We start from the raw sequence: 20,406 nt of genomic DNA on the forward strand, positions 1-20,406 counted from the left end.
TGCGAGAATCTCTCATAAGGCAAACCAGCAGATACATTCAGAGTACCTGCTTTCACAAGCCTACCTGGTGATGGATAGACCCTCTCAACTTGCTGTCTCAAGAGATTAAGTCAGACCCCCTCCTCTAAATCACTCTGGAGGAGCTTGTCCTTTTATTGGCAATCCAGGTGGTCTGGGAAAGCTGCCCCCCTCATTCACAAGGCACCTCCAAAGCAGTGTAACTGTCCTACTTTCTAGGAGTGAGAAGCAAAACTCGATCTTCAGGGGAATGTTGTGTTGCTCCTTCAGTCAGACCTAGGTAGGGTGACCAAGAGACGCCGCTGTGTAAGGGACAAATACAAATCATTGCACCTTGTCCTACAGAAAATAGAGGAAAGGGAGCAGCTGATTTCAAATGTTTCCACAGCTTAAGAGAGTACATTTGTGACTATGGGCTATATTGAGCTTCATTGCAACTGATAGGTCTAATGAATGGTCTTCTTTGAAGATACAGTGATAAGTGAGAGTTCCTACTGAAAAAAGAAAGCGTACTCAAGATAAAAACTTTGGTTGGAGTTGCTTAGCAAGGAGAGAAAATGAGTGAGCAAGTAGGCACATAAGTGAAGATCAGAGCACTGTGAAAATGCAAAGGCAAGAAAGTCTGATCCAGCCTAAAATATGGTAGACAAAACCTGAAAAAAGAGGTAGAGGGGAAAATTCTTGGGAGGGCAATATCTAGATTTGGTGATGTAAGGACTGTACAACAAAGCACAGTAAAAAATTTAACTTCATCTTCTCTCATTATATGATGTGGTTCCAGTTTTGCCATACACAGATCCACTCAGTCTGCTTTATAACACTTTACATGACTTACACCAGGAAAGCTATTTCTAACTCACTTCATTAACATTGCTGTTGAAACACTGATTTTAAACTTGACGCACACAGGTAGAAAACCAGAACGAAGAGGAATTGAATTTTTCTTGTCTGGACATAGCTGTTGTGTTTCTTTGCTTAAAATTTATTAATTTATGAGTTTGGTTGATTTTTTTTTATTTTAATGTTTGTCTAAAATAAAAATTTTGCATTTTACATCATGTTTAATCCTAGTTCTCAAAACCCTTACAAAAAGTGAGCCAGAGCTTCCACATTGTCAAAGGGAATCAGCCATGATTATTATTTATATTTGGTAGGAGCACAGGTCATTAAGTTTTGGCATTTATAAGATAAGGCAATATTGTTGTTCTAGTAATGATATGTGAGAATCCTGTGTTCTACCCTAAAATTACATCAGCCTAAAGCAGATACACTATAAATGGTAAAGTTTGTACAAGGTAGGGGGAAGTATTTATGGCTGTATTAGACTTCTAACACTTTAACAACAGGTTTTACTCAGGGAATATTTAATTTCTGCATAGATCTCTTAAAAAGAAAGATATTTTTACAGTACAGGAAGCAAGAAAGATAATGATAATGTGAGTGATAACAGAAATGAGATCTATGATATGTTTACTGAAAGAGTTGTATCAATATGACCAAGAAATTGCTGAGAAAGGAGCACTGAAATATGTGCTGTATAAAATCTATAGCTACTACAATATGGAGGAACATGAACCACACAATGCAATATGGGAAACCAGGTACTACAGGAGTGTAAGAAATGTGGTGAAGTTGCAAGGAAAAAAACAGTGTTGAGGGATGCATTAGTAAAGGAAGACTGATATAATAGTAAAGCAATAAGATAGCACTGCACGATGTGCCATGCTAACCTGATAAAAATAAATAAAAGGAAAGGGTAGGATCTGGAATTGTTTGGAGGGAGGAAGAGCAACAGACTCTTGGCAGTCAGAGCTGAGAATCTCCTGGGGAGCCTCTGGTCAGACTGGAATTGTTTGGAAATAATTTGTATGAGTTCTTTCTGAGAGACAAGTGATATCACAGATAGTCTTCCACTATGGAATGTTTTAGTACCCCAGATATGGCTAGAGAAGATCATCACACAAACATGAGGTAACAAGCTGGGTTCAAGGCCAAGACCAAGTCCAGCCAACACCTCAAAAGAAAAATTCAAAACAGAGAGCTAAGAGCTGCCTACAGGCACTCACGTAGCTCAGCCTAGGACCTCCCCCTGAGTCTCATGTTCTCCAGGACCAGAGGCTGATGTTGGTAGGAGGGGATCCAGGTGGTCATGGCAGGTCATGGCCTATTGGATGCCCACAGCACCCTCACACAAATAGCAATAAGACTCAACTTTTCTTGACTAAGATTTGCTCAGCAATATAGCCTTCCCATCTTACACAGAGTTAAGGGTTTTTTTGCTTTTCACACTGCTCTGCCAGAGAGCAGGCTGGGGGGTACGAAAGAAGCTGGAAGGGGACACAGCTGGGACAGCTGACCCCAACTGATCAAAGGGATATTCCACACAATGTGACATCAGGTTCAGCAATAATACCAGGGGAAATGTTGACGGCAGGGGAGGCTGCTGCTCAGGTATTGGCTGGACATCAGCTGGTTGGTGGTGAGTAATTGTTTTCATTTGCATCACTTGTATTTTTGAGGGGCCTATGTCTCTCTATTTTTTAATTTTCTTTTCATTACAGTTTTTATTATTATTATAATTTCAATAACTAAACTATTCTTATCTCAACCCATGAGTTTCATCACGTTTACCCTTACAATTCTTTTCCCCACATACTGCTAGTGGGGAGAGCGAGCAAGTGGCTGAGTGGTGCTTAGTTGCCAGGTGGGGTTAACCCATGACATTGACCTTACAACAAACACCCACCTTTATTGCATTTGTAACTACTACTATGAATGAACAAAAATATAAGCCGTGCTGAAGGTGAAAATAGTATCTTCAACAACCAGAAAGAAGATAATGTGGATAGAATACTACAGTAAGTCAGACAGAGGCAATATCTTTGAACTGGCCAGCTGAAATAGCTGGAAAAAGCACACAAACTTTGGGCATGGATGTTCATCTGTCGGAGGACATACTTCACAGAAGGCTCATCTAGGCTTTCAAACTAAACTGAACTCCCGGCAGACACTAACTCTAATTTGAAACTCTGGCTACTTACATCCCTCATTCAGCTCCTCTTCAGACTTTTTTTTCCCTTTTTCTTCTAAAAAGAGCCTGATCTCAATGCCGCAAACTTTTTGGGACATAGTAGTTTCATGAAAGCTAATCGAAATTTAACATGACAGAGTGGGTAAAGAAATGGATTCAGAGAAGAATTAATCCACAAAAGCCAAAAGGTTATTTCATACAGGGAGCTATGGACACATTTGCCTTGGCAGGCTCCACGAATAATCATTAGTAAAGTGTATGGGGCCCAGCAAATGGCAAAGACACATACAATTATGGCAAGTGACTTCGCTATTTTCTTGTCCTGCTGCAGTTTTGACCTGGTCCTTGTGCAGAAAGAAACAGAGAAGTCATTTTCCCGGATTACAGAATTGCCTCTGGATGGAGACGAGTTCTCAGTCACCAAAGACTCTTTCTTTGGCCTCATGGAAGAAGAAACACTGTCCTCTGCTTCTGACGGTGGAGAAAACACTCCTTCCCTCAGCGAGAGACAAAATCTCCAGGACAGGTTGCTGCTCCTTGGAGACTCACAGTCCTGCATGCTGCCACATCGCTGCCGCCTCTGGATGTTGTGGAAGATATGCACATTGAAGTAGGTCACCGAAAGCAGCGGCACAAAGAACTCCAGTGTGGATGCACACAGGAGGAAGTACCAGTTCTCAAAGAACTCGGCGTAGCACTGATCCACTGCTACCACACTGTGGCCAACCACATGCTCCCACAAAAGGACTGCTGGGCAGTAGAGGAGGAAGGCAAAGACCCAGACAGCAACCATCTTGATTACAGGGTTGGACGTTATTCCTTGCTGGGCTCTGTAAGATACCTGTGAAGGAAAAAAGAAAAGGGTGCATCTGTAGAGACACATTTTGGGATAAACAAAAGTAGCAGGAGAGGAGCTTAGCCGAGTACTTGGTAGTTTAGAACTGCAGCTATGCCAATCAGCTGCAGCCAACCCAAGTATTCATTGATGTTGACATGACATAAGGTGTCTCTCTACAAGTTAATCTAAGTGTGCTAGGATCCTGCTGCAGGTGATGAAACATTCATCATTATCTAGTAACTTAGTGTGTCTTGTCTGAGACATCTGTGGTCTGAAATGTCAGAGTAATTAGCATTTTATAGTTTTTCAGAACATGACTCCCATTCATTGAGAACTGCACTGCATTTCACAGCATTTTACAAGCCAATAGGACTATATGCATCAGAGTCATCAACAGATAATGTGGCACATAAATTTAAAACCCACCTTTGCAGTCTTTAGCTGATAAAACCACAATAGTACTCCTTTTATTTTCCATCTCCCTGACTCTGGGGCCTGTACATATATTCCTCTATACGTTGCAGAACAGACAAATAAACTATAGTTAAAGTCCTAAACCACCCCTTTCGCATGAATACAGAGAGATTGTGTAAATCTGAGAGCTTAGATATTGAATTGAAAAAAAGAAAGTAGGAGTTAACATCATCAAAGACTGTCATATAAATGTCCATAGGTCTTAATTACATTTGTGCAAATGGTCTTAATTTTTCACTTTGTAAATGCTAAGTCTTTGGCTTTCCAGCGTAAAATTTCTTATATGCAAAATGTTTTGGTGTTAGACTTCCCAGCTTTTTTCCTTAAAATAAAATAATAAAAAGGAAATTATAATAAGCTGAATTAATTGCAATTAATAAAAATAATGCTGGAATTCTATCATATGACACCATATTGACATTCTCAAACACCACCAAGGAACTGGAGCCTCTAGCTCTCCCTGACACTTCTCTGCCTCTTGAGATAGTTTCTCAGTAGCCTGGCTAGTGAGAAATGCTCGCTTCCATCCTTAGCACGAATCAAGACATAAAGCACACATACGGTGGGTAGCACGCTCCGCAGAAAGCTGAGACATAGAGTGTGTCTGAAGTTTGAGGTTCTACCACAGGTACCTAGAGGAGTTTATTTCCACATGTGTACAGGCAGTCACTGCAGTTTGTCTTTTGTCCCAGTCTATGCCCCATTTGCTGTTGCTCTCAATCTTCTCCAGGATCATCTGGGGCCATGATTCAGGCCTAGACATCCTTCTTGGAATTCATCAATTCATTGCCCTACCCTCACTACCCTTACCCTACCCTCCTATGCCTGCTTTTACATCCAAATCCAAACTCTATTTACTTTGAATTTCCTCTTTCCTTGCCCCATTTTTACCAGCCTACTTTAACCCTCACTCTGCTTTCCCTTGAGCAGTAACACCATAGAAACCTGCAGCAGAAATTGTGAGAAAAGTCGTGTTTGAATGGCTCTGGGCTGGAGCATGCTCTGTGCAGAGTATTCTCGAAAACTAGCTGCTAATATCTAAGAATCTTCACATGCCAGTACGTTTTTGAGGGCTATTATCTCATTTAAATTTGGGCTTGTACTCAACCAACATGACAAAGTTGGGAGAGTATAATCCATCGATGATCTTGTGACAAAGTCAGAGAAGTTATAAACAGAGTACTTACAGCTTTAGTAACTGACAGGAAACGGTCATAGCTGATAAGAACGATGTTAAATACTGAAGCTGTGCACAGGAGATAGTCCATAGCTAGCCAGAGCTTGCAGACACCTCTTCCTAAGTGCCATTTTCCTGTGAGACTGTAAGGGATGTAGAGTGGCATGCAGAACACACCTATGGAAAGCAACCACAGAAACACTACGTGGTTCATATGGATTGCAAATGGTACTCCTGGAAGCAGAGAGAGACACTGCTCTGTTATTTGTCTAAAAAAAAAAATAAATCTGTTATCTTTAACATATAATTTATATACAGAAATTCTTACACTCTCATGATACTTGACAATTATTTTCTAGGTACTAATTCTTAGTGTATTTGTGTATACTGATGATTAGGAATAAGTGCAGGGCAAATTAGAAAAGAAGGATCTACTGGAGAAGTAAGCTACAATCGAATCAGCTTATAGTTTCTAAAGATATACAATCAGTGCTGCAGCATATATGCACTCCGGTTGTGTTCTGACTAGTAACCTTATCACTGTATCTCTTTTATCTGTGTTTGCGTTTTCCCCCAGTGACCTCTATAGTTGTTGCCCAAGTCAGTTATTAATATAAGATTGGTTAGCATTTGTAAGGTAGAGACGATATATTGGACAGTTTTCATGGTATCTGGAAATCTCTTCTACCAAAGATAAAGCAAATATAGCAGAGGTATGGAATGTTCTCCTACTTTTAACAGGTGTTTTAACCTCATGCTGGTTCTCCAGCTGACATTAACTCCAGAACTATTTTTTCATCTATTACATTTGGGTTTTTTTGAGCTGACAGACTGTTATCAACAGGGAAATGTGCACAGAGCTTTCAATACTGATGACCTGTTTTAACATCTACCTTAAATACAAGCAGCATCACTCTCGTACAAAATAGTCATTTTTCAGAATTGCAGGTGACAACTACTGCTTTCATCAACTTCAACAGAACCAATGTTTTGCACGACGTCAAAAAGTAATGAGTGCTTTCAGCTATAGGTATAAATACAGATGCAAGAACCAGGTTTTAAGCATTTATATTTGGAACTATACTCACTTTTACTAATTAGTGGATGCTAAAGACTTGAGTTACACGCCTGGAAAGATTACAGATTTCTAAGAAATTAAAACATACTGCAGCACTTCAGAATATAAAACATTTTCTGACTTATTCCAGAGATGAAGTATTAGATTTACCTGGTCTATAGGTCAAAATAATACTGATAACTGTCATTTCCCCTTAGTTGATTTAAGATACCATGCAGCACCAGCCACAAACAAGAACTGATGTAAAAAGTAGATATTTAAACCTCTTGACTATACTGTAAGACAGGAGAGGAAGCAGACTTTTGCAGAAGACCTGAGCAACAAAATAGCAGTTCTAGAAAACTGTCTGCCTGGAGCAGGAAAGCAAAGGCTCTAGCACACACATCATTTGATTCTGCCCTATGGTGTGAGCCCCAGAATTAGGCACCACACACTGTAAATTGCGTAAATGAAGGGCAATATTAAAGGTGTAACTAATACACTTCACTAGAACTGACAAATGAATAGTAATTAGGGGGTCCGATATTGCCAGTAGTGGAGTAGACCAATGTGTGCTATTTCCTTCCTTGTGGTTTAGTGAATTCTAGTCTTTGTGACTGTCCTAAAGAGGAAGAACTTCTATGCAGAAATACCTCCTTGCTAGCCTCAAGTCAAAATGGATCATCTTCCATGGGATCACGTTTTTGTCAGGCTTTCTCTGCTGTGGGGTCTGCGCCCCTGGGCTGAGCCCTGAAGGAGTGTGGCACAAGGCATTCACATCCCTCGTCCTCTCACTTGGAATCACCTGCCAGGACTGTATCCGTGGCACCTCCAGGGGCCAACTCTCCTGGACTTCTGAAGTGACACTGTGGGAAGAGGGGACTAATAAGGAAAACAGATGGGAGATGCCAGCAGTATGTTGCTGGTATCAGCAAACCATCTGATCTCTAGCCTGCATTGAGTTGAATCCAGTAAAAAGTCATAGCAGTAAAGAATTCTGTTGTAGTGTAAGACACTCATGAGCCACTAGAACTATGTAGTGAAGTAATTAATTTACCTGGATGTACCACAGATAGCTGTATAAGTAAACAGTTACACTGTCAAATATAAGGATGTTCAGAAGCTTGCGATGAACAATCTTACAGGAGGAACAAAGGTGAATCAAAACATCTTTCCTTCAATTTGTATTCACATGCAATGATTGATCCTTTTTCCTGTAGCAACCTTACAGTAGTTATATGAAAAAGGATGCATTTCTCACTATAACATATTATTTTAAGAAATAATAGGCAGCTAAAGCACTTCATGCAGCTTCCACCATTCCTTATCCTTCCACTAAAGACACAGCTGGGAAATAGTTCTCTTTGAAGAAACTAGCCAGAAAATAAATCCCCTTGCTTCTCCTAAGACTCCTAGGACAAAAATAGTACACGCCTCTACTTACCCACTGCAACGTCAGAAATAGCAAGATTGAGAAAGTAATAATTACTCCGATGCCTGAGGTTCCTGTCCATGATGAAAGCAAGGATCACCAGGACGTTTCCAAGGATGGTGACCAGAGCTAGAAATACCATGAGGAAAGCCAGCAGCACCAGCACACCCAGTGAAAACTGGGAGCTCAGTGGCTGCATGGATGAAGTCTCATTACAGTTTGCAGTCATACGCAGAGCTTCAGCAGTGCTGTTGTGCATGTTGTGTATCCAGGTCAGTTCAGTCTGGGAAGAAATTCACATCTGGCAGGGTTATCCAAAAGCTTCAGACAAGTCCATTAACAGGCCGGGCCAAACACTGACACTTTCAAAAAAAAAAATTACAATATCAATATAATGGAACATAAGACTTCTGTAATGTTTCTTGGTCAGAATGCACCTACTTACATGAAAAAAAAAAAATCTATAAAAGAGATGCCTTATAAGCAGCAGTAAGTGCATACTTTAAATAAGTTCTCTGGTTCTCTCCTGAACGTTGATCCTTATCTACTGAGGTTAGAAAAGTTAGTTTGAAAACACCTCTTTTCACAGTCAAGTTGTTTGCATATTAGCACTGTGTAAGCATTTTTACACACTGAATTCTGCTGAAGCTAAAAACAGATCTCATTTTCACTTCCCCAGTGTTCAACAGGATTTAAATTATTACAATTCTTTTTCTCTTACAGTAAAATGTAGGCACTGTTGTGCTTGCTGCTACACCACCTGCTAAATTTTACAGTTAAGAACAGATGTGTATTTCTCAATGCTGTTGGCTACAGAGCATTTAGAATTCAGCTATACACAGCAGCAGTATCACTAATGTCTTTACAGCTCATCTAAATCTGCAGTAAGTCTAGCCCTGGGCACAGCAAACCTAATACCTGGACTTTGGAAGACCTTATAAGCATAGCCCATCTAATTCTCCACTTCTCAAGTAATTCCAGGTAAACTCCCACTCCATAAAGTGCCAAACCTTTAGCCCTTTGCAGATATGTGAAGGCATATCTCTTCGTCATCCCGATTTCATTTGTTTTGGTAAGAGAGCACAGAAGTTGACAGACCACGGCTGTGACTCATGCCTGCAGCTCACGGGCTCCGTAGCACCACAGGACACTCTGCAACCGGCTTTTCAGACTGCAACCATAATGGTAGATGCTTGAGAAAATGCAAGGCATGAAACCAGGAAAGAGGAGGTGGATAGGAATTGGGAAAGGGAGGTGCAGTTGCAGTGTTGCTGCAAACCTTAGGGAACAAAGGGAAATATATTGTAAATAGTAATAAAAGTAAAAGGTGTAGGACAGGAGGAACAGAAAAGACCTCAGGAATAATAAAACATGGCAAACAGACACCTGACTCAGACGCATGTGCACAAAAGCAATTGGGGAAGCACATAGGAGGAATCAGATCTCCCTGTGGACTCACAAAGCCACCAGTCACAAAGCCAGTGACATGGGATGATGTAGTGCCAGGAAAGTGTTGCACAGCACCTCAATCAGGGTGAGGGAGATGGTGAACGTTTCTTTAAGGAAATCCAGTAAGCCTCACAGACATTGCTTCTTGCATGGGACTTCAATGTTCATTATGTTTGCTGGAAGGACAACACAGCAGGTACAAGCAGTCAACAACTTCCTGAGGGTGTCAGGAAGAACTTTCTAGTACAAACACCGAATGGGCCAACAGGGGTGACACACCTAGCTTAGCTGCTTACTGGTAAAGAGGAGTTGGTTGGGGATGTGTGATCAATGGCAGCCTTGGTTGACTATGACATAGTAGAGTTCAAGATCCTGAAGGGAGTGAGGAGAGAGAGAGTAGCACAGACCATGGACTTCAGAAGAGCAGACTTCAGTCAGGAGGAAAGCAGTCGGTGGGATACCATGAGATGCAGCTCGGGAGTGCAAAGGAGCTCAGAGAACCTGCAAAACTCTAAGGACAGCAGCCTCCATGCACAAGGAGAGTCTATCCCAGTTCTCAAGAAAACAAGATGCATCAAGACACTGGTTGCCAAGGGAAGCTATAATGCAAAAAGGCAGCACAGAGGAGTTTGAAGCAGGGGCAGACTACAAAGGAGGAATTTAGAAATGTTGCCTAGCCATATAAGCATGACATTAGGAAAAACAAAGATCACCCAGACTTGATGCTTGTTAAGGATATCAAGGACAACATGAAGAACTTCAGCCACTCATTAACACTAAACTGCAGAATAAGAAAAATGCAGGCACTTAGTTGAACAGTGCCAGAGATCCAGTGACCGATACACATAAGACTGAGGTACCCAACACTTTTTTTCACTCTATTCTTCACTAACTAGGTCTCTCTCTCCTCCATGCTTCTTGAATGAGTTCAAGGAGGAGACCTGTCAGGAGCAGGTGAGAATAAGACAGGGATTACTTGAGAGGACTTGACCCATAAGCATCCATGACACCAAATGGCTGCACCAAATCACGCTGAGTGAACCAGTTATCATCCTTGCAAGGCCACTCTCTATCCTCTTTGAAAAGTCATGGAGATGAAAGGAGGTTCTCAACAACTGAAGAAAGGCAAATGTTGCAAACATCTTCAAAGGATGTCACAAGGACAAAAGGTCAGCCTCCCTTTGGTCCCTGGGAAAACAATGAAGCAAGTCCTCTTGGAAGACATTTCTGAGAACTCAAGGGAGGGAAAGGTCAGCATGCCTTTACCAAGGGTAAGTCATGCCTGAGCAACTTGGATATCTTCTTTGATAAAATGATTAGATTAGTGGACAAGGGGAGAGTAGTCATTGCTTTTAAAAACTAGGGAATAAATCAAATGCTGAAGTTTTAATCATAGTTCTTCATGGGGCTGAAAGAGAAACCTATGTGGCTTCTCCTTCCTTCCTTCCTGTAGAGGAAAACCATAGCCTAACATAAAGGAGGAGACAGTAGGAGAATCATTAGGGATAAATATTTGTGCCACAAATAAACAAACAAAAGACAACACAATTTATTCTAGCATTTATTATTTATTATTTGTGGAGTTCTTTAAGACCTGAGAGGGTCAAGTTAGAAACATACTGTTGTGGTTTGAGTTGAACCTCATTGAATCATATGCCTATTGTCATCATGTATTTACAAGCCCTACTGGACATCTACAAAGACAGAAGAAAATTCAGGGACATGAAATAATGAAAAGGATGATTGAGTTGATAGAGAAACCTGGCTTAGAAATCACTTTGTCAAGCAAAGCCCATTTGTGTTGCAGCATGAAAGGTACACCCAAGAACAAATACTGAATAAATATCTTACCATAACCCTGCAAAGTTTCCAATAGGAAGGAGAAGACTTGGAATGCCACTTTGACCAAGACAGCTTTAACGCAATGAGCACAGCAAGTGCTTTACTTACCCTAGGAGCATAAGCAAAAAAATTCAGCTTTTAGAAAAATAAAACAAATTATTAAAATATACAGGAGTGGTGTGACAAAACAATTCCAACACTGTATGTGTGTTATAGAAAACATCAAGAACACTGATCTCTAGTAGCCTTTTGTGGCTTCAAGTTTGCTGTGCATTGTGGTCCCAGACAGGCTCTAGTTTTCCATTACTGCAACATGTGGATACAGTTTATCTAGTCAGAATTTTTGTAAGTCATTTTTGCAAAGTAAATAACACATTCTTTAATCACAAAATGTACACTGAATTTTAATACTAAAACCACAGGAATAGAAAAGCAGACAACTCAAATGCTTTCCCATTTTGGGCCTACCTGCAGTTCCTCTGTTTAAAAGATGTTTATTTAGTACACTAGCTATTCTATAACTATTTAAACATGTATGTGTGTTCAGTTTTTTAAGCCTCAGAGAAAAACGAACAACATGAAATCTACGCCATCACCCTAGCTCATGACAGTGAAAACTGTTGTGCCAAATCAATGACCTCTTCCTAAAGCTATATGAGTCTTAGCAATGGGGCTCACAATCCGTAACACTACCCATGCAAGGCAAGGTAGCATAAGGAAAATGAGTGGTGAAAGACAGTCTTCCACAAGCATGAAAACTGGCAAGAGAAGTTTTTGGTTCCAGACTACTGAACAGACTGATATTTTAGGTCCTCCAAGCCATCAGATTTGTGCTATGATTAAGCTGTTTACTTGTATTTGATTTGTGCTTACAAAGGAGTATTCTGCTTTTGCAACACTTCTACAGCCGATTTCAAATCAGATAAAAAGTATTATTAAATTGACTATTGTTCTTCACTGTCTTGTGCATCAGATTTCTCTTTCCGCATTTCATACGTTTCCATATATATACAAAGAAGAAAGAAAATTACATAAAAGGAGAGGAAAAAACATTTAACCAGTGACTCCCACTTACCTATCCATGAAAGCCTTCTGGGTGAGTTGCAACACCTTACACAAGGCAAGAAAGTACGGCAAATGGAATGAGTTATAACTGAGCTCCATTGCCTTCACCCACTCCCTTCAGCACCACATGTTCACCCGCACTGTTTATTAATAGCTGCTCAAGACACCTCTATGTCAGCTTTCAGATAGACCTCTGCGAATCTCTATCTCAAGCAGTGAACACGGCCCTTGTTCAGTGACAGAAAAAAATCCAGTTTGATACTGGTTCAGTGGCAGAGAAAATCCGTATCACGTAACAGTAACAGGACACAAAGAACTGATCTAGTACGAAAATCATTCTGTCAGATCAAATTTGTTCCAGACATTTTGATGGAATATCTTTGCAATTGCAAAGCTTTACATCTGAGAGAGTATTGTCTATTCTTGCACAGCCAGCCAAAATCAAAAATCCAGCATGAACTTTGTATTGCTTGCTCTGCTAATTCAACAGGGGTGTGATCATGTGCCCAAACCTGGCCTCTCTTTTAGGCAATCAAATAATGCACAAATTCGGCACTAAATATCATTCAAGCATGACCAAAGAGGCAGCCACTCTCAGGAAAAAAGAGAGTTCATGTGAAAAGAATAACAACTATTCATGTCTGTGACAATTTTGACAACGAACCTCAAAATTCCATTACCATGGGAACTTTCATTCTTGAAAATCATGCAGAATTACTAACTTATGTGTACCGTGTCCTGCAACACCAGGTATATTAAACTATATTAAAATCAGAAAAGGACAGCTATGCTGGATTAGGCAGTCCATTCGCTTACATATTTCTCACTCTGGGAATTACAACAACTACATGGCACTATCTTGTTTTCGTAACAGTTTACAAAACAAAATTATACTGCTCCTGTGAACATTTATACCACTTTTCTAAAACTTTGCAGAACTGCATCTTCACTGAGAGCTGTAAGTTCACAAATAGGATGCAAATTTTAACTCAACATGTACACGAGCAGGTATATCCCTCCAATGAAACTCTATAGCGGTATCTATAGAGGAGTTCTTTCATAGTATCAGCTCTATATTAAAAAAAAAATAGTAAAAAAAAGTAGAAAGAAAAAAAGTATCTCAAACCCACCAACCATGAAGGACATCCCACCAAACTTGTTATTCTTCTAATTGCACTAGGTGATGTTTAACCTGGCATCATACCAACAAAACCAAAACCCTGAAAACTAGCAAAATCAGGGCAAATATATGCTGCTGCAGCACTCTTACCCAATGCCATTAGTAAACAAAAGCTTTTTCTCTATTTCTGTTGGAGATACACATGAAAATACAGCACCAAATAAGAGAAGAATCTCTTATCTGTAAGTCATTTATTTTAAATCTCTAAAACCCAGGTGTGTTACGTGATGTCAATGTTGCAAACTTTTTGGGACATAATATTTTCATGAAAGCCATTTGAAACCTCATATGACAGAGAGGGTAAAGAAACGGGTTCAAAGAGGAATTGATCCACAAAAGCCAAAAGGTTATTTCATACAGGGAGTTATGGATGCACTTTCCTTGGCAGGCCCCACGAATAATCATTAGTAAAGTGTATGGGGCCCAGCAAATGGCAAAGACACATACAATTACAGCAAGTGACTTCGCTATTTTCCTGTCTCGCTGCAGTTTTGATCCTGTCCTTGAACGGAGAGAAAAAGAATATTCCTTTTTGAGAGTCCTGGGATTGGTTTGTGTTGGAGATGGACAGCTAACCATCACTGGTGGTCTCCATGACCTCGTTAATGATGAAACACTGTCTTCTGCTTCCAATGAAGAAGATATTCCTGGTCTTAGCAAGAGGCAAAATCTCCAGGACAACTTGCTGCTCCTTGGAGACTCACAGTCCTGCACGCTGCCACATCGCTGGCGCTTCTGGATGTTGTGGAAGATATGCACATTGAAGTAGGTCACCGAAAGCAGTGGCACAAAGAACTCCAGTGTGGATGCACACAGGAGGAAGTACCAGTTCTCAAAGAACTCGGCATAGCACTGATCCACTGCTACCACACTGTGGCCAACCACATGCTCCCACAAAAGGACTGCTGGGCAGTAGAGGAGGAAAGCAAAGACCCAGACAGCAACCATCTTGATGATAGGGTTGGACGTTATTCCTTGCTGAGCTCTGTAAGATACCTGTGAAATAAAAGTACATATCATGTATTCAGATAAAATTTTTGATCAACTGTTGCAATCTCAAAAACATACAAGCAAGTGAATCAAATATTACTATTTCTTTAAAAAAAAAAAAAAGCAACAACCAACCCTAAAACCACAACAGTGATGAAGAAGAGAAAGAGATAGAGAGGTTAGGCATTGTATCAGCACTTCGCAAATGATAACCTCCCAATCTAACACAGCTGGTGTCACTCAAGCTACCAGACTCACAAAAAGCAAAGCATATTCATCATCTTCTATTTGGACCAAACACCAGGTAAAGCTTAGAAAAGGTGAATGATAATATTTACTACTGGATTCCTCAGATATCTTCTGAAGCAGAAGAATGATAATACTCAAGAAACACCTCTTCCCTCTCCGCATAGTTTAATCCATTCTTCTTCTTGTTTCAAGGGATTAGTTTCCACCCAACTGCTTGTTGGCAGCATGTCATTCACCCTCTGCAGTAATGCAGACCCCATCTGATCTTCACTCAGTCCATCCCACATCTCTCTCCACATTCTCCTCTCTTTTTAAAATTTATCCCAAGCCTAAGCACATCCTTGACTCAAATGAGTTTCACTACCACTCTCCTAATGACCAAAGCCTGAGTCCTCCAGACTCCTGCTGCCTGTTTTGTACTTCGACCTCCCCATCTCCTCTGTGGTGCAATTAAATAGTTTCTAATTCAGGTGGCAGAAGGGAAACATTGAAATCATAGGCAAGGCATTTTCTTATTTCTAAGTCCCGGTGCAACACTGATGTATTAATTTTTCTGCTGAAAATAAAGGTACAATAATTAATTTAGCTTCTAGCATTATTGTGAACACTGAGTTTTATGGAAATCTCTCTTTATATATACAATGGAATAATTAGAAATGTTCTTCTTACAGCTTTTGTAACTGACAGGAAACGGTCGTAGCTGATAAGGACGATGCTGAACACTGAAGCTGTGCATACGAGATAGTCCATAACTAGCCAGAACTTGCACATGCCTCTTCCCAAGTGCCACGTCCCTGTCAGAGCATAAGGGATGTACAGAGGCATACAGAACGCACCTATGGAAATAAACCAAATGCACACATCAGTCAGCACTGCAGGCAGTGCCTGTGGAAGCCTAGAAGCATTTCTGCAGTATCTGATAAAGCACAATACTGACTGGAATTGCCATGTAGAAGGCTTTGTATTCTCATGCAGACAATGAACATTTGACCACCACGTATGCACTAGTAACATTCTTATCATTAATACCTTTCTGAAAGCTGTATCGCGTTTATAGTGTATCATTCTTACTTCACCTGTTTATATCACTTGCTAAAGGAAGGAGCAGCTGACTTTTCTATCTGCTGAAGTAAACATTATTCTGTATTAAGCTAATGAAATTTAAAAAAACCAAACCCCATCTTCCCCCTCCCACTCCCGCCAATGGAATTTACTATCTGCTTTTACATTAAATGATATAATTTACATGCTTCTATCCTCTTGGAAGCATAACATAGTGTCTAGATGTCTTCCAGAAGTAACGTTTATAGAAACACAATATGAATTTCAGACTAATCTTTAAAACAATCTAATCAGAAGGCTGTCAAAAACTGCACAGTTAATTAAGTACACACAGTCTAACATTTCTTCTCATCATAATCCTTGATCATAATCACTTTTCAGTGGTGAGTTGATAGGGTACGATCTATGAGAATTGGTGGGAGCATACATAAGTGGCCCACACCCATGGCTATATAAATTTAAACTGTCAAACTCAAATACTGTGAAAGTGCTGATGTGGTCTCATTTTAATAGATTTCTAGGTGATTACACTACGCACAGTCACAGTGCAGCCCTGCGAGGCTGAAGAGCTAACGGCGTATTTCACTGCAATGCAGAACTGCAGTGAACAGCATTGACGCTGAAATTAAATGGAATCTCTGCATCTAAAGAGCAACTAACAGTTGGTCCTTCCAACAAAAGTTTATATTATACATTTTAACATTCACAGGGAGGGGGGAAAGGGTATTATTTCAACTTTAGATTTACTTGATGTGTGTTCTCCTGCAACAGGTACTGAAGAGTATCTTGAAAGTTTCCATTTCCCTATAAATCTTACAATTCACATTATTCCCACTCCACTAAGAATCAAGAGATCTCTATTCAAATCCAGCTAAACAGAGATAGAGCAGAAGTTGTTGAAGATCAAAATCAGACAGATTAAATATAGCACAAGATTAAGCAAAGGGTTTGGCAAGCATGAAGGTGTGTGCTTTTAGCAATTAGGATGAAGTAGAAATTAAGGATAATCTAAGTATATCCTCAACCTAAACAATGTAACTAGAGAACTATAAACCAGTTTGACTCTAAAGTATGCAAAACTTTAGACTAAATTTAGAATTAAAAACTAGATATTCAGGAAGACATGAAAATAGAATATGAAAGTTAAATAATGCCAAATAAATTCTACTTCCTTCTTTGACAGAGGACATTATTTACTATGTACTTCTCAGCTAGATGCTGGTGTTTGTTCAATATGGCGCTAGATTGTAAGCAAGACCACAGAATACCCCTCTGTGCCCTGGTTTTCTGTTCACTGTTGTGTTTTTTTTCCCCTGCGTATTGTAGTCAGAGAGCAGGCAGCAAGAGCTTTGTGGCACAACAAGGCATTTATGGGTTGGAAGAAGTCATCCACATGGGGGAAGGGATCAAAACATTGTACAAGGAGATCTGGACGTTATAAAGACCAGAGTATTAGAAGCCATGCCCTGTAACAGAATTGCTGACACTGGCAATAAATTTTAAGAGCAATAACAGTTTCTTGAGTTCTTTCAGGATCCTTTTTAAATGTGCAGGTAAATGAGGTAGAATAAAAACAGTTTCAAATGATTTTGTTGTAATGTGACTAGTCAGAATAGAGATTTCATCAAATGGCCACACTTGTTTAAAAACAGCCTTCTGCCTATTGAACGATTAAAACAAGGCTTTCATCAGAGACACTAAACAGTCCACAGAATATTTCAACACATCAGTCGGCAACTGTCCATCACACTAGCATTGTAGTTGTGCTTTTTCTCAGTACAAATTGTAAAATAAATTGTGATCCTATGTGTAAACAAATAAATATATGTACAAATATGTATACATATAACATCAAACTTCTTATAAAACCTCTTTGGTTTGGGTTTTTTATTTACCTATACAAACACATATTCCTAAAGTGTGACTCTAGATAGAGAATATACAGTGAAATGTTGAAAGATACTATTTGTCACTCTTTAGTTGGAACTTGAAGTGATTATCTTATTTTGTGTGAGAGTAGATTGAATCAGAAGATATTAACCACGCGTGCATTTCTGCCAGATTGTATGTGCTGTATTCAATGTCCACCTAGACTTTAGTCAAGACTCTTCACGAAAAACTCCCATTTGTTATGCCACACAGCTTCATGCACACTAGTATTTTTTTCCTGAAGCAATATTATTAGGCACTACCTGTTTACATGGCAAAGGATCCCCTTCTTATGATAATACAATTCTGAAAAACAGTAGGCTGCCAAGACACTTAATGCAGTTGCCACCATTCCTTACCCTTCCACTGAAGACACAGCTGGGAAATAGCTCTCTTTGAAGAAACTACACAGCAAAAGACCACTTTTTTCCTTCTACGATTCTTAAGATACAAATCAACATGCCTCCACGGCTGCAACTTACCCACTGCAAAGTCAGAAAGAGCAAGATTGAGAAAGTAATAGTTACTCCGATGCCTGAGGTTTCTGTCCATGATGAAAGCAAGAACCACCAAAATGTTTCCGAGGATGGTGACCAGAGTTAGCAATACCATGAGGAAAGCCAGCAGCACCAGCACACCCAGTGAAAACTGGGGGCTCAGTGGCCGTGTGGACAAAGTCACATTACAGGTTCCAGTTGTATGCGGAGTTTCAGCAGTGCTGTTGTGCATGTTGTGTATCCAGGTCAGTTCAGTCTGGGAAGAAATTCGCATCTGGCAGAGTTATCCGAAAGGTTAAGATTTATAAGGAGTATAAACAGAACAGGCCAAAAATCCAATAAATAACCAAAAAAGATTACTCAGGAAGGGAAAAAATTAAAAGGTTCTGCTGCTAGATAAATCTAGTTTTCCCAAGACTTTTTAAACCATATAGATCTCTAGAAGAGTTACTAGTAAGAAATATGTTTTTTCCAAGCTCATATTTTAAAATGCAAGTTTTGCTTCATGCAACCCGACCCTTATCTAGTGAGGTCAGGAGGGCTGAGATTCTCTACTTGCTTTCCTGCCTCCCTTCCTCCTCCCCTCCCTCCCTCACAACAGTGTTTTCTTGCTAGCATTATGTACAATAACTTCTTCTTTTCTTAAACTTGGGTATCTATCTTTATGAGAATTTAAGCTACTTTCTAATTTCATCCTTGTTTATCTAGTGTCATCATAGTTCAGCAAGTTTGTGGTCCCTCTCTACTGTGTTACAATTTTTGTTGACCTAAGGCCTGCTCAGCTTCATTGCTGCTGTTGTTTCTCTTTCTGTGCAGCCTGGGGCTAAAAAATGACATGCTGTAAAGAAGCATATATATATATAATTACTTACCAGAGCAGTTAATCAGTAATGAAAGGCCCAGACCTCAGAGATCAGTTGCAAAACTCCCACTGAAACTGGTTTCAAAACTCTTAGTGGCCACCACAGTGACTCAGCATCGGCTGCTGCTGTCCCAGAACCAAGGCACAATTTACTGACTCCCTGAATGTGACTGAGAGATTCCACAGGTGTAAAAATTCAATCGTTTTTATTACGGGTTCTGAAAACACTTTGGTGTCTAATTTTAAATACTTAAATTTGAAAAACGTTGGCTGTCATGTCTGTGCTTCTGTTGTGGGAAATAAATTCATTAGCATTTGCCAAGTGCTTTTACTAAATATTTGAATGGCAGCAGTGCAAAAAAATGCAAACCTCTATTATCCATACAAATATCTTCACAGCACACAGATCGATTACTGCTCTAAGCTTTATTTAGTTTCCAGGTAATGCTGTAAATGTAGAAACCACTTTCACAATGACTACTAAGTAATACCACTAGCCTTTCTTCTCCTAGCAATACTGAAACTGAGCTACACGAAGTTTTTGAGGTCCAAGCTATCACGTGCTTGAAAAGAAAATGAAGTGGTGAACAAAAGTGAGGTCAAATTAAGGGTTCAGACAACTGTATATTCCGTCTCAGCTACCTGTGGCTGAAGGAAAAATGTAAGAACATGGTAAAATACACTGCCAGTGTGGTCCCTATGCCTCCGTGGTTATTCAAGGTGCCAATATGGTGACATTTCATAGTTTTACTTTCACTTCATCTTCCTAACAGTCACCTTCTTATCCCAAGAATTTCTGCTTCTGCATTTTATTGATAATAAAAGACATCGCAGGGCTCCTATAGGCCTCTAAGGCGGGTAACAATCCTTCTGTTGTTGTTTCCATGCATTCAAATACAGAGAACAGCAGGAAAATTGCCACGGATATTCTCCTATCATTGATCCTACGTAAACTGGTACCATGTTCCAATTGTACTTTTTCTTCATCACACCTAGTGCAACCAGTCCTTTTCGATTGGTCTCGCCTATGCATTCAGAATGACAACCCCTCAGGAAGAAGCACTGAACCTAGGGCAGCTCGCACACACACACACAAGATACTTGCTGCAAACATTCATAATGGGTGCTCAGAAATTGCACTGAGACACATAACCCAGAGGAAAGTATGTAAAATGTTTTCTTTTAGACTTCGGGGTGCTTGGCCTCAGTCCGGAAGAGGCACTGGACGGGATTTCCCCATACCCATCAACATCC

General features: G+C 40.0%; 2 protein-coding genes across 4 annotated transcripts; both read right to left on the reverse strand.

The window, feature by feature from the left end:
- Window positions 1-521: 521 nt before the first annotated feature.
- Window positions 522-8,434, reverse strand: LOC104061340 (histamine H3 receptor). The gene is made up of 3 exons (XM_009563270.2): window positions 8,040-8,434; window positions 5,549-5,715; window positions 522-3,890 (listed from the first exon to the last, which is right to left on the reverse strand). The coding sequence occupies exons 1-3, from the start codon at window positions 8,284-8,286 to the stop codon at window positions 3,105-3,107; spliced, it is 1,200 nt and encodes a 399-aa protein (XP_009561565.2). The 5' UTR covers window positions 8,287-8,434; the 3' UTR covers window positions 522-3,104.
- A 2,650-nt stretch (window positions 8,435-11,084) lies between these two features.
- On the reverse strand, window positions 11,085-19,568 carry LOC104061339 (histamine H3 receptor). 3 transcript variants are annotated; one of them, XM_054060480.1, is made up of 4 exons: window positions 19,163-19,568; window positions 18,276-18,546; window positions 15,472-15,638; window positions 11,085-14,559 (listed from the first exon to the last, which is right to left on the reverse strand). In XM_054060480.1, the coding sequence occupies exons 2-4, from the start codon at window positions 18,520-18,522 to the stop codon at window positions 13,768-13,770; spliced, it is 1,206 nt and encodes a 401-aa protein (XP_053916455.1). In that variant the 5' UTR covers window positions 18,523-18,546; window positions 19,163-19,568; the 3' UTR covers window positions 11,085-13,767. The 3 variants fall into 3 exon arrangements, with proteins under 3 accessions (XP_053916455.1, XP_053916454.1, XP_009561564.2); XM_054060479.1 differs by having other exon boundaries at window positions 18,276-18,564; window positions 19,163-19,235; XM_009563269.2 differs by lacking the exon at window positions 19,163-19,568 and having other exon boundaries at window positions 18,276-18,796.
- Between the last annotated feature and the right edge of the window lie 838 nt (window positions 19,569-20,406).

This window comes from Cuculus canorus, chromosome 2 (assembly GCF_017976375.1).
Source record: "Cuculus canorus isolate bCucCan1 chromosome 2, bCucCan1.pri, whole genome shotgun sequence".
NCBI classification, from domain to species: Eukaryota; Metazoa; Chordata; class Aves; order Cuculiformes; family Cuculidae; genus Cuculus; species Cuculus canorus.

Excerpts from the sequence above, each read along its gene's own strand:
- LOC104061340 (XM_009563270.2), bottom strand. The coding sequence starts at position 8,286 with ATGCACAACAGCACTGCTGAAGCTCTGCGTATGACTGCAAACTGTAAT. Across the intron at positions 5,716-8,039 it reads TATTTCTGACGTTGCAGTGG|GTGTGTTCTGCATGCCACTC; the intron begins GTAAGTAGAGGC and ends TGCTTTCCATAG. Across the intron at positions 3,891-5,548 it reads TCCTGTCAGTTACTAAAGCT|GTATCTTACAGAGCCCAGCA; the intron begins GTAAGTACTCTG and ends TTTCCTTCACAG.
- LOC104061339 (XM_054060479.1), bottom strand. The coding sequence starts at position 18,564 with ATGCGAATTTCTTCCCAGACTGAACTGACCTGGATACACAACATGCAC. Across the intron at positions 15,639-18,275 it reads TCTTTCTGACTTTGCAGTGG|GTGCGTTCTGTATGCCTCTG; the intron begins GTAAGTTGCAGC and ends TTATTTCCATAG. Across the intron at positions 14,560-15,471 it reads TCCTGTCAGTTACAAAAGCT|GTATCTTACAGAGCTCAGCA; the intron begins GTAAGAAGAACA and ends TTTATTTCACAG.